The following is a 13,217-nucleotide window of genomic DNA, read 5'->3' as shown; positions in this document are numbered from 1 at the left end:
AACACTCTGACACAATGAAAACACAGGCAAGACCCCCCCTGTATACAGGTTTTTCACCTGAGGAATGTCCTGTCAGTAGAGGCTTGTACACAGCAGGGTCACAGAGGGTGAGGGGAGGATCACACTGACTGCCAGGCTGCCTTTCACTTCAATCCAAGAGATGCCCCACATTATAGCAAAGCACACAATACCTAATGATGTTACAGAGAGCGCTATACAGTCAGCATTCCATGGACATCCCGGATTCACCCCCCTTCTCTGTATAGCCCATGTGTGAAGGAAGAAGAGGGGGAATGATTACTTACGGAATCTGACTCCTGGGCAAAGCATCCTCTATTGCAGTCAGAGCCAGGCACATTCCTCCTGCTTCCTGGTCTCCTCTCCTCATGCCGCTGTGCATTTCAAAACAGCCGCCCCGCTCAGAAACTGAATCCCTCCGCCATCCCGAACTCAGCAATAGTCCTGTCTTCATGTTTGCGAATGTAAGGGGGACTATTTTATGTAGCAGAAGTACACATTCAGGAACCCACTGGGTTAGAACCGGGACACGGGCTTAGAATTAATTAGCATAATCAGGGGCGCCTCTAGGCATAGGCAGTACAGGCCTTTGCCTGGAGTGCCATTGGTCCTGGGGGCGCCATGTTGCTGGATTAAGCCACACCCCCAAATTAAGCCACACCCCCAAATTAAGCCACACCCGTGGACCAAGCCCCATCCCCGTGGGTGTTCTATTACTTGCTTCTGCTTTTCAGTCTCCATATGCCACCTCTGTCCCCTGCGCCTTCCTCTATCCCCCTGTGCCTCCTTCTGAGCCCCTTTGTGCCTTCTTCTGTCTCCCTATGGCTCTTTCTGTCCCCCTCTGCCTCCTTCTGTCTCCCTTTGTGCCTCCTTCTGTCCCCATGCGCCACCACTGTCCCCTGCACCTTCCTCTGTCCCCCGTGCCTTCTTCTGTCTCACTGTGGCTCTTTCTGTCCCCCTCTGCCTCCTTATGTCTCCCCGTGCCTTCTTACATCCTCCTCTGCCATCTTCTGTCCCTTTTTTGTGCCTCCTACTGTCTCGCTGTGCTTCCTTTTGCCCCCCTTTCGGCTATTTTCTGTTCCCTGTGTACCTCCTTCTGTCCCCTGTGTGCCTCCTTCTGTCCCCCTGTGTGCCTCTTTCTGTCCCCCTGTGTGCCTCCTTCAGTCCCCTGTGCCTCCTTCTGTCCTCTTTTGTGCCTCCTTCTGGCTCTCATGCCCTCTTCTGTCCCCCTGTACCCCCCGCTGCCCCTCTGTGTACCTCCTTCTGTCCTCCTATGCCACCTTCTGTCCTCCTTTGTGTCTCATTGTCCCCCATTGTGCCTCCTTTTGTCTCCATTGTGCCTCATTCTGTTCCCATATTCTTCCTGTCCCCTTGTGCCTCCTTCTGTTCTCTTTCGTGACTTCTTCTGACCCTAGTGCCTCCTTCTGTCCCCGTGTGCCTTCTTCAGTCCCCCTGTGCCTCCTTCTGTCCCCCTTTGTGCCTCCTTCTGTCCCCCATTGTGCCTTCTTCTGTCCCCTGTGTGTCTCTTTTAGTCCCCCTGTGACTCCTCCTGTGCTCCTTTGTGACTCCTTGGGCCTGATTCACAAAGCGGTGCAAAGTGTTTGCACGCCTGTGAAAAGCCCTTTATCACGCCTAAACTCAGTTCCCGGGCACAAAGTTTTGCGCGCGATGCGCCCATTAAACCCTAAGGGCGCTGCGCGCGGAGTTGCGCGATTGCACGTGCAAAACTTTGTGCACGGGACTTTGCGCGCGATAAAGAGCACAAAACGGTGCTAACTCAGCAGTGCAAAGGTTATCACGCCTAAAGTCTTTTAGGTGTGATAACTGAGTAATCACCGCTTTGTGAATCAGGCCCCTTGTGTCCCCCTTTGTGCCTCCTTCTGAGCCTCTTGAAAAGGGGGAGGGGCATAGGAGGGGGACCATGGACAGCCCCCCCCCTCCCCTCCGCCAGATGGTGTGTGCCGAGGTGGTGAACTGACAAATAGTAGACTCCGCGCCAGTTCACTGGCCGCAGCCCATAAGCTCACTTATGCAGTCTGCTGAGTCTCTGGGTTGTGGCAGGCAGAGCAGGGCTATGGGAAAATTGGCATCCGAAGCCCTGCACTGAAGACTATTTTCCTGTAGCTCTGCTCTGCCTGTCAGCGCGGAAGTTTTGCAGCCAGAGTTGCTGCACAAAGATCATTGGGGGAGCTGCTGCACGCCGGACGGAGGCCGTGAAAAGGAGACTTCTGCAGGTGAGTTCGTTTTTTTCCTTATAGTTGCAGGCAGGTATCATGGCTATTAGGGAGAACTAATGGGAAGGAGGGGAGGGTAGCCCTGCCTATGTGTATTTTCTAGTGAAACGCTGCCCACATTGCGTATTTTCTGGTGAAACGCTGATGCATTTACATGTATTTTCTGGTGAAACACTGCCGCAGTAAGTGTAATTTCTGGCGAAATGCTGCCGCATGACAATTATTTTCTGGTGAAACATTGCCGCATTAAGATTATTTTCTAGTAAAACGCTGCTGTTTTACGTTTATTGCCTGGTGAAACGCTGCCACATTTTCATGGGGGGGGGGGGGGGGGAGGGGGCGCCAAAAGTTTTCTCGCCTGGAGTGACAAAATGGCTAGAGGCACCCCTGAGCATAATGATGTGCCTGCATGCTGATGGGTTCCCTTAGCCGCACCAGACGTGTAAAAGGTACCGGATTGCATGCTGATGGGGCCCTTTAGTCCCTGCATAGGGCCCTAATCAGCTGCTTGATGTGCCTGGTGGATAATCCGGCCCTGCTCTCACTTAATTTGCCCCTTTAAGCACGGATCCCCTACTTTTTTTGGTCTGAGGACTGATTTGCAGTATGACATTTTTCGGGGAGGGGCAGGGTGGGTGGTCATGGTGTTGGATGTAAAGCGGGAATTTCGCTGGAAGGTGGGAACATGTAGTTATTACAGTGTGTTGCAAGGTCGGGAGGGGGAAGGTTATGGTGATCTGTTGGGGTAAAAGATCGGGTAGGTAAGGGAATAGCGCGTACAGGCAAATGGAATTGGGCCCTCAGCTCCTACACCCACATTTTAACTGGGCCAGGGTTTACCCCACAAACCACCCCACCCCCCAAAGAAAACCAGAAAAAACCCTGCATTTTGGTACAGAGCTGGGCACGGCAGAGCAGTCTTACGATTAGGTGAGCCGGTCCACAGGCCTGGGGTGCCACCAACCCTATTTCCCTCCGCATCCTGCACTTGGGAAGCTCCTGGGCTGGGACGTGGTGGGACTTCTGAGGCTCATGGAAATGCTCTTCTGGCTGCTGGTGTTGAGACTGTGGCAGGGCTGCACACAGGGCTCTGGACCTGCAGTGTGCCTGTATAATCTGGCTGGCTTCTCTCTGTATTTATGCACAGCAGTGCGCAGCACAGCATCACCAAGTGGCGCAGTCTTCTTCTTACTGTGTCACATGTGCTACAGTGTACTTCACACAGCTCTGACAGATGACTTTAAGTAGAGTACAGTGCCAACTGGGGACGTTGTGCTGCCTGCTGCTGTGCATGAATACATACAGATAGAGGCCAGGCCCGCAGACTGGCTCAGAACGTCTTGCCGACAGGCATTGGGCCGCGGATTGGTAGTTGGGTACCCCTGCTTTAAAGCAATATTTAGGGACACAATGTCAGATGCACAGTGGTGCATTAACAGCATAGCATGTGCAGAAATGCTGTGCCCGGTCTCAGTGTCACCACCATTCAGGTCCTCTGTTGCTGCTGGCACTGCCGCTCGGCTCAGGGGACAAGTGCCAATATAGATTTATCCAGGGGTCTAGTCCTGGAAAAAGAGGTGAGTGGACTCACCTTAAAAAAAATCTCTGCGCCGCGCACCAAAAATGGGCGTGGTTAAGCATAGCGTGGGTGTGGTCATGGGTGGGGCCAAATATACATGGCCTTAGCAGTGGTATGAAAGGTCTGCCAGGGGAAGTTTGAGCTCTGCCGTAGTGTATCCCCAAAAAGTAGATGGAATCTGACAGCATTTCACCAAAAATACACATAATCTGGCAGAGGTTCCTCCAAAATACAGATAATATGGCAGTGGTTCCCCCAAAATAGACAATCTGGCAGCAGCAGTTCCCCCAACATACACATAATCTGGAATCAGTTCCCCAAAATATGTGAAACCTGGCAGTGGATCACCCAAAATACATGTAACACCCAAAATACATGTAATCTGGCAGCAGTGGTCCCCCAACATACACAATCTGGCAGCGGTTCCCCAAAATACACGTAATCTGGCATCAGTGGTTCCCCCAAAATAGGTACCCTCAGTATAGCTAGCCAGGTCTATAGGTTTCCCCAGTATAAGTAGCCATGTGTATAGTTGTCCCCAGAATAGGTGGCCAGATGTAGAGATGTCACCAGAATAGGTAGCCAGGTGTATAGATGTCCTCAGAATAGGTGGCCAGGTGTATAGATGTCCCCAGAATAGGTAGCCAGGTCTATAGGTGTCCCCAGTATAGCCAGGTGTCCCCAGTATATGTAACCAGGTGTTCAGGTGTCCCCAGTATAGCCAGGTGTATAGGTGTCCGCAGTATATGTAGCGAGGTGTATAGGTGTCCCCAGTATATGTAGCCAGGTGTATAGGTGCCCCCAGTATAGCCAGGTGTATAGGAGTCCCCAGTATATGTAGCCAGGTGTATAGGTGCCCCCAGTATAGCCAGGTGTATATGTGCCCAGTATATGTAGCCAGGTGTATAGGTGTCCCCAGTATATGTAGCCAGTTGTATAGTGGCCCCAGTATAGCTAGTTGTATAGTGGCCCCAGTATAGCCAGGTGTATAGGTGTCCCCAGTATATGTAGCCAGGTGTATAGTGGCCCCAGTATATGTAGCCAGGTGTATAGGTGCCCCAAGTATAGCCAGGTGTGTGTGTGCCCAGTATATGTAGCCAAGTGTATAGGTGTCCCCAGTATATGTAGCCAGGTGTATAGGTGCCCCCAGTAAAGCCAGGTGTATAGGTGTCCCCAGTATATGTAGCCAGTTGTATAGTGGCCCCAGTATAGCCAGTTGTATAGTGGCCCCAGTATAGCCAGGTGTATATGTGTCCCCAGTATATGTAGCCAGGTGTATAGTGGCCCCAGTATATGTAGTCAGGTGTATAGGTGCCCCAAGTATAGCCAGGTGTGTATGTGCCCAGTATATGTAGCCAGGTGTATAGGTGTCCCCTGTATATGTAGCCAGGTGTATAGTGTCCTCAGTATATGTAGCCAGGTGTATAGGTGTCCCCAGTATATGTAGCCAGGTGTATAGTGGCCCCAGTATAGCCAGGTGTATAGGTGTCCCCAGTATATGTCGCCAGGTGTATAGGTGTCCCCAGTATATGTAGCCAGGTGTCCCCCCAGCTGGAGGGGAGCAGCGCAGTGGAGAGGAGCATTGGGCAGAGCATCGGGGAAGGGCGGACTTTTCCCTCACCTTGGGGCTCCTTTTCCTGGCTCTCCCCTCCAGAACGATTGCGGCGGTGGCTGGCAGCGGGCATCAGTGGGCGGGACTTACCTTCTCCTGTTCCGGCAAGTTGACGCTCTGCATGCCGCTGCTCTGGTCTTCACTAGACCAGACTAGCTGCACGCACAGCGTCAACTCGCCAGAACAGGAGGTAAGTCCCGCCCACTGATGCCCGCTGCCACTGCCAGCCACCGCCGCAATCGTTCTGGAGGGAGAGCCAGGAAGAGGAGCCCCAAGGTGAGGGAAGGGGGGGGGGGGGGGGGGTGAAACGTCCGCCCTTCCCCGCTTCTCTGCCCAATGCTCCTCTCCACTGCGCTGCTCCCCTCCAGGGTGCTAGGGTGGACGACGTCCACTCTCCAATAATAGTAAGTGGACGTCGTCCACCCGCGTTCACGCAGGACTCGACCCCTGGATCTATCAGAGCCCTGGCAGAAGTATGGGGCTCCTATTGGGTTGCAAAAGATCAGTTGTAATTCTCCCTGCACCATGGTGAATTCTCATTGGTCTACCACTCAGTGAACCACTGAAAATCCAGCCTGGTGTTACGGAGGATTCTTATTGGTCTTTTGCAATCCAGTGGGAGCCTGATGCTTCTGCCGGGGCTCCGATAGTTCTGTACTGGCCCATGTCACCCTGCCAAACGGCAGTGCCAGCAGTGGAGGAGGACCCGAGATAAGTGAAGACACAGAAAACCGGTGAATAGAGCATGGAATGGTTGGGGGAGAATAGGCTAGTGAGAATGGACAGCGCCCGTTCCATAGCCTTGCATTGATTCCATGGGCATCCGCAGTGTTTGCCATGTCTGTAAAAATTGTGCAGGTTGGGAACGTGCTCTCTGCTCCCACCCCATTTCCGCACCATTTTAAGTGTCAAGTGTAAATGGATCCTATGCTTAACACAGGATCTGCCTAGTGTGAACCATCCCTTTATTCCCACAATAGACAGAAACCATAAAATATATAGCTTATGCATTTCAGACCAATCAAGGACCCTTTCTCCTAGGTAGTAGTAAGGGCCCTTATATGGTCCAAAACCCACAAGCTGTAGGAAAATCCTAGCTTCTTTCATGAAGTGAAATCACTATTACAAGTATATTGCATTTCTGATCTGAGCCTTAATTAAAAACGTTTTAACCACACTTAATCACACTAACACTTTAAAGCACACCTGCAGTGGAAAAAATGTTAAATTCGACACAGCAATTAAAATGGGACAATTAGAGGTGTGTTGGCTTCTCTTGTCACTGTACAGGCATCACTGTAAGGCAGCAGCTTTTGAGACTGGTAATGAGGTATGGAGAGTTTCATATAGATCCTGATAGTGGTGGTCAAGTAGATGCAAATAACTTCAAGTTTATGCACATTTTTATGCAAATATATGCAGTTTGAAAATGAACCAATCGAGTTTTACCTCAGCAAGATTTGATTGGTTCATTTTCAAGCTGCATACATTTGCATCAAATTTCCATAAATTTGCATCTACTCGAAATTATTTGCTTCTACTTGACATCGTTAGATCCTGATGTCAAATAGATGCATTTTTCTAAGCGCTTTTACAGAGCATTTTTTTAATTCACTTGCTGACGCAAGTCAGGAAGTGAACTCTTTGACCTGGAAAAGAACAATGTATTTATTCTTAAAAACGCTCATGCAATCGCTGCACAAAGCGATTTTGTGAGCGTTTTTGTTTTTCCTATACATTCCATTGAGGCAAAATCGCCTCAAAAATGGTACAGACAGCACTTTGCTGAGCGGATCGTAAACGAACCGCTCAGCTGTGAACTCTCTCATGGGGAATCATTGCAAGTGTGAACAAGCCCTAAATGTGTATATTCCAGTTCAGATGCATTCCTTATTCTTCCTCTCAGAGTGGAGTATGGATAATTAAATGCATCCTTGAGCCACAATGGGAGTTTTTAGTACGTTGTAGAGTGGGTTGTTGACACACAAACACTATCTCATTTTGTGATATGCTGAACTACTAGTTTTCTATTCTCCAGTACAGGAAAAAATGGTATAATTGCTATAATTAAAGGGTCACCCCACTGTCTGTTAAAGAATAAACTCCTGCACATGCTTTAATAGGTAAGACTAGCAAATGCTGCACCATTATAACCATCAATAAAGTACTCAGCCTTTTCAAGTTAGGCAGCTTCATCATTCTGTAGAGTTGATTAATGGCATTGGTATGTTGCATGCTGCAGATTTTCTTTTTTATGATGTGTACACAAATCCACTTTTGATTGGCCAATTACTGACCAATTTTACCTCTTCCATGTACTATGAGCAGATTGAGTAGGTAAGCTCTCATACTACATGAAGGTGGTAAAATCTGCAATTGATTGGGCAATCAGAATTGGAAGTGTATATTACACACGTCCATCCTGAAAGCTCACTGCTCTCATCAGATTTATGAGGCTGGGTCTGTGTGTTGTTCTAACCAGAGCAGTAGGTCCAATACAGTCTGCAGGCACAGGTTTAACGTTACCATTAAACTGCTTAGTGTTCAGGGTGCTTTAGTGTTATATGTCTGTGTAAAATGCATCTCTGTGCAGTTAAAGACCATGTCTTAAATGTATTTTACTTGACCAGTAGTGCTGAATTGAGGCAGCCAGTAGCAGGTTGTGTGGGTGGGACCGCTGTTGATGTTTGGATTGTATATTCTTGTGGCGTAAACTACAAGGAGGAAGACACCGACTGCATTCCTGAGAGAAGTGTGTCCTATAGCAATGACTGTCTGTAATGCAGAGTCTGGGAGAGGCGCATTTGGGCAAGAGACCGCAGCTGTGCAGAGTTTTCAACTTCCCGCATACCCCCACCACAAAGCATGCTGGGAGATGTAGTCACTGGATATGAGAACATCTCTGTACTCTCATCCAGGAACTATATCTCCCGGCATGCATTGTGGCTCACCTGCAACTTTGTCAGGAGGTTGAAAATGCGGCAGCTGCAGTCTCTCCCTGGAGAAGATGGCCGATCCCATACAGTCGGAGGATCAGAGAAGCAGCACCCCACAGTTGAGTAATGACGCTCACCGCACCAGTGGAGGAGAGGAGGGCATGGGAAGCCTCAGTCTAGACTATTTAGCGGCTTCCCTCTATCTAGTAAGTATTTTTTTTTTGTTCACCTCGGGTAAACTTAAATAACATTGACTTTAGCTTAACCACTCAAATACCAGCGGTCTGCCCCCTTAAGGGCCAGAGACCGCTGGTACAATAACGGCGGAATCCCGACGAATCGCCTTATACCCGCTGCAACCACAGTAACCGCCGCATGCCGCGATCCTAAGGACACCCACTCTGCCTTCTCTGACGACAGTCATGTGAGTCAGTCAGGAGCCACTGACTGTGCCTATCAATGTAAGCCTATGGGAGTGGCTTACATTGATAGACACGGCCAGGAGCCAATGAAATCGGCTCCTGATCGGCTCACATGGCTCTGCTGTCATAGAGACAGGCAGAGCAAGTGAGCTGCGGCAAGAGACGTCTGGATTCAGAGGCGATAGCGGCAGGGAGCGACAAAAAAGGCAAATACTGCGCTGCTGCGGCGGTGATTTAAATCTACGCCCTGCAAGCCAGATAACCACCAAAACAGGGCGTAGATTTCAATCACCGTGGTCCTTAAAGAGGAACTGTCGCAAAAATCTTAAAATTTAAAACACCTACAAATAAGAAGTACATTTCTCCCAGAGTAAAATGAGCCATAAATTACTTTTCTCCTATGTTCCTGTCACTTACAATAAGAAGTAGATATCTGTCATTACTGACAGATTTTGGACTAGCCCATCTTCTCATAGGGGGGTTCTCAGTTTTCTTTATTTTTAAAAGTACTTAGTGAATGGCAGTTGCTCCGTCCAACTGCCAAAATAGTGTACAGCAAGCAGGGAGGCTGTCCAGCATCTTTATATAAATCTTTTTCAGGGAATGTCTTTATAAAGAATAAAGGCCATGCTGAGAATCCCCTATAGAGAGATGGACTAGCCCAAAACCTGTCTGTAATGTCAGATTTCTACTACCTACTGTAAGTGACAGCAACAAAGGAGAAAAGTAATTTATGGCTCATTTTACTCTGGAAGAAATTGTATGTGTTTTAAATTTTAAGATTTTCGCAACAGTTCCTCTTTAAGTAGTTAGAGGACATCCAGTGTCAAAATGAAAATCCGGATTTTCATTTTTACTGTAGAAAATAGCTTGGCATTTTTCTCTGCTGAGAGAGAGGAGGCGGGGCCAGGCACCGGAAGTCGGGTGATGCAGGGACTTTGGGACGGCATTGCGGGACAAGACGTCTCGGGTAAATATAACTTTCTTTTACTTGCAGGCTGCCGGATTTTCATTTTGACTCTGGAGGTCCCATTTAAGTTTCATTGTCCTGCTGTACAATAAATCTTTGGCCACTGATGGTATTCACTGATGGATAAGTATCTGCTTGTATTTCTCAGCACTAAGAACACCATTCATTCTGTCCAAATCCCACAACTTTATATACAGAAAGGCAGGCCCAAACGCAAACCTCCACCATGCTTTACTGTTGCCTTCATATGCTCTTTATTTAAAAGGAAGTACCCGCACCATCTTCAGAAATATGCATTTCATTAGATTGAGGCTGCTTACACACCAAGACGTTACAGGCGCACGTTAGTGTGCCTGTAACGCTCCCCCAACGCACAGCAATGTAACACAAGTGGGCTGTTCACACAGCCCACGTTGCGATACATGTAACGCTGCACGTTCTGTGCAAAGTGCAGCATGCTACGGCGTTGGAGCGGCTATAGCCGCGTTAGACTGTTTGCACATGCGCAGTGGGGGGCGGAGAGGAGGCGGGGAGAGCCAGCTACAGTAGCCGCGCACATGGCTACTTAATATTCACTGCACTGGCGGGCGCTGATTGGCCGGCGGGACCACGAGACACTCCGCATCACGTGGTCCCGCTGGCCAATCAGCGCCACTCTGGGAGACATTATAGGACTCGAGCCGCCTAACGCGGCTCACTCTACCGTCGACTCTTGCAGCACCATACGTTGTGTTAGGTGCACGTTATGCGACCTTAACGTGGCACCTAATGCAACGTCTTGGTGTGCAAGAAGCCTTAGAGTTGAGAGCGTATCAAAGAACGGGAACAAAACAGGGATTTCTTTTTATATGGATGCCCTGACAGATGGATATAGTCCTTTCATACAGACTTGATGGGCAGGAGTCGGCCAAAACATTTATTTATTTTAGCAAAAACAAAAAAAATGTTATAATATGCATCAAACTGACTTGAATGATATTTTAAAGGAGGAAATATTCTTCTTAAAACATATTTTTTTCTTTCTCTTAACAGAATGGCAGAATACGTCAGCAAACTTGCTTTGAGCCGACCAATGCTGCTGGCAGTACACAACCCAGCTAGAGCTGAAACTGGATACATTCCAGAGCCAACTATAACCTGCAAGTCTATCTATACCATAAGATGTCTGCATCAGTGAGAGACCAAGCTGCAGCTGCGTAGATCCTGTGTTCAGTAACATCTCTGGAGTACTACAGTAGATATCTTAAGGCTGACATTACAAAGCGTCTTGTGATAGGATGACTTGCCGCCAGTCTATTTTCTTCTCTTATGGGCTTTTGGTTGGCTTGTTCTGTAGTGGAAAAGTCACTTATTATTAAGGCAGGGCGGACGACAGACTTGAGTGAAATAACAAATGTGGAATGTGAGCAGACTGATGTATGCTATATGTTTGGATAAGAAGATTAAATCAGAAGACAACCTTAATTATTTCATTAACCATCCTCCTTCATCCTGCCAATAGATGAACATTGCAATCCAACAGAAGGGCCAGTGTATGAAGTGTATATGTGGAAGGTCTGGTAGACTTGTGTTCTATGGCATTCTTCTTTTTGGATTATAGACTATTTAAGTTATTAGTTGTGCTATATAATGCAGATTAGACACTGAAATGTCAAAACCTTACTCAAAAATGTTTTGGACCAAGAAGGAAAAATGTTGGGGCCTGCTGTGCTGAGAGTAGGTAAGTAATGTTGGGTAGGTCCTGCAGCTCAGCCATGCACTATGAGAAGAGTGAATTAACTTGCTGCTGATTTCATGGTTCCCGCGCAGGTCATTGTGGCCAAACTAAGTGGGCTTTCTAGGATCTCTTCATAACTTTTTAGTATTTAAAGCGTTATTGTACTTAAATGTGTGCTTAAAATAAGGCCCTGATCAATTATCCAGTGTACTTGCCTTATTGAGTTTACTTTAGAACAAAAGTACAAGCTTATCTCTGCCAACGTTTACATTATAAAAATGAGCCAGGATCAGCCCGGACACTCAGTGTTTTCATATGTTATCAGCTCTTCAGCAGAGATTTGCTTGTTCATGCTGGGAATACACGAGTCGATCCGGCGGCTCGAATAGCCGCCGGATCGACTCCTGCTGCCGTCCAGATCGATTCCTGGGGATCGATCCGGCGGGTCATCGGACCTGTTGGAAGTTATCAATCGAGCCATCAGCGGCTCAGTTGATAAGGGCGCATCGATCCGTGTATGCCTAGCAGCAGTATTTCTCAAACAGGTCCTCAACCATCAATAGTATAGGTCTTGCAGGAAACCTGACGTATGCACAATGTGGGTAATTAGCATCTCAGCAGTGCTGATTAAAGCGGAACCATAATGACCTAAACATGAGAAATTATTCAGGATACCCATTTTTACCTTAATTATCGTGGTTTCTGCGTCATAACCGCTGAATAGTCCACAGACTTTCCCTATCGTCCTGTGACCCATCGATCCAGCACGGAGTCTCTCTATTTAAATCCAACAAGGGTTTGTCAAATGTGCTTTCTTGGTCACACTCCCATTCGTGTATGAGTGCAGCAGTGTACTGCATATGCCCAATAGCAGGAAGCCGCTCGTGCATGGCTGTTTACTTCCTGCACAAGCAGTTTCATGCTGCATGTGCAGTATATGTTCAATTATGAATGGAAGCACAGCCGCGGTGATGAAAAGGGTCCCAGCCAGCAGCGGTGGGCTTGGAGAGGATCAGGGAAACCTCTGAAATATCCAAAGGCATCCTAATACTTAGGCAAGAGCCTTAGGCTCCTTTCACAATGTGCATTTTGCGAAAAGATTGTAATGCAACAGAACCGAAAAGTCCCATCCTGTGGTATCACTGCAGTACAACCATACAGTGATGCATGCGGTACAATGAATGCGTGCACTGCCACTGTTAATGTGCATGTTGCCCTGTAACTGCACTGCATGCTGTGCATTACCCTGACAAAATACACTAGAGTTGGGCCGAACCTCCGATTTTAGGTTCGCGAACCGGGTTCGCGAACTTTCGCGGAAGGTTCGGTTCGCGTTAAAGTTCGCGAACCGCAATAGACTTCAATGGGGATGCGAACTTTGAAAAAAAAAAAAATTATGCTGGCCACAAAAGTGATGGAAAAGATGTTTCAAGGGGTCTAACACCTGGAGGGGGGCATGGCGGAGTGGGATACACGCCAAAAGTCACCGGGAAAAATCTGGATTTGACGCAAAGCAGCGTTTTAAGGGCAGAAATCACATTGAATGCTAAATGACAGGCCTAAAGTGCTTTAAAACATCTTGCATGTGTATACATCAATCAGGGAGTGTAATTAAGGTACTGCTTCACACTGACACACCAAACTCCACTGAACAGAACAGGTATGCAGTGGCGGGTTCACTGAACAGAACAGGTATGCAGTGGCGGGTCCACTGAACAGGTATACAGTG

The 13,217-nt window shown here is 48.1% G+C and overlaps 1 protein-coding gene across 8 annotated transcripts in view; it reads left to right on the top strand.

The window, feature by feature from the left end:
* The window catches only part of MAP7D2 (MAP7 domain containing 2), a 179,033-nt gene extending 166,147 nt beyond the window's left edge, over positions 1 to 12,886 (top strand). For 7 of the 8 annotated variants that reach the window (XM_068270001.1, XM_068270003.1, XM_068270002.1 and 4 more), the window contains one exon: positions 10,804 to 12,886. Coding sequence is in view for 1 of the 8 variants with exons in the window: in XM_068270000.1 (XP_068126101.1) it covers positions 10,804 to 10,835 (32 nt within the window). In the remaining 7 variants the exon portion in view is untranslated. The remainder of the gene's footprint in view (positions 1 to 10,803) is intronic. The other variant, XM_068270004.1, reaches the window with a different exon arrangement.
* Positions 12,887 to 13,217: the final 331 nt, after the last annotated feature.

This window comes from Hyperolius riggenbachi, chromosome 2 (assembly GCF_040937935.1).
Source record: "Hyperolius riggenbachi isolate aHypRig1 chromosome 2, aHypRig1.pri, whole genome shotgun sequence".
Classification (NCBI taxonomy): domain Eukaryota; kingdom Metazoa; phylum Chordata; class Amphibia; order Anura; family Hyperoliidae; genus Hyperolius; species Hyperolius riggenbachi.
The sequence above is the reverse complement of the archived record's forward strand: the minus strand, read 5'-3'. Positions and strand labels throughout refer to the sequence as shown.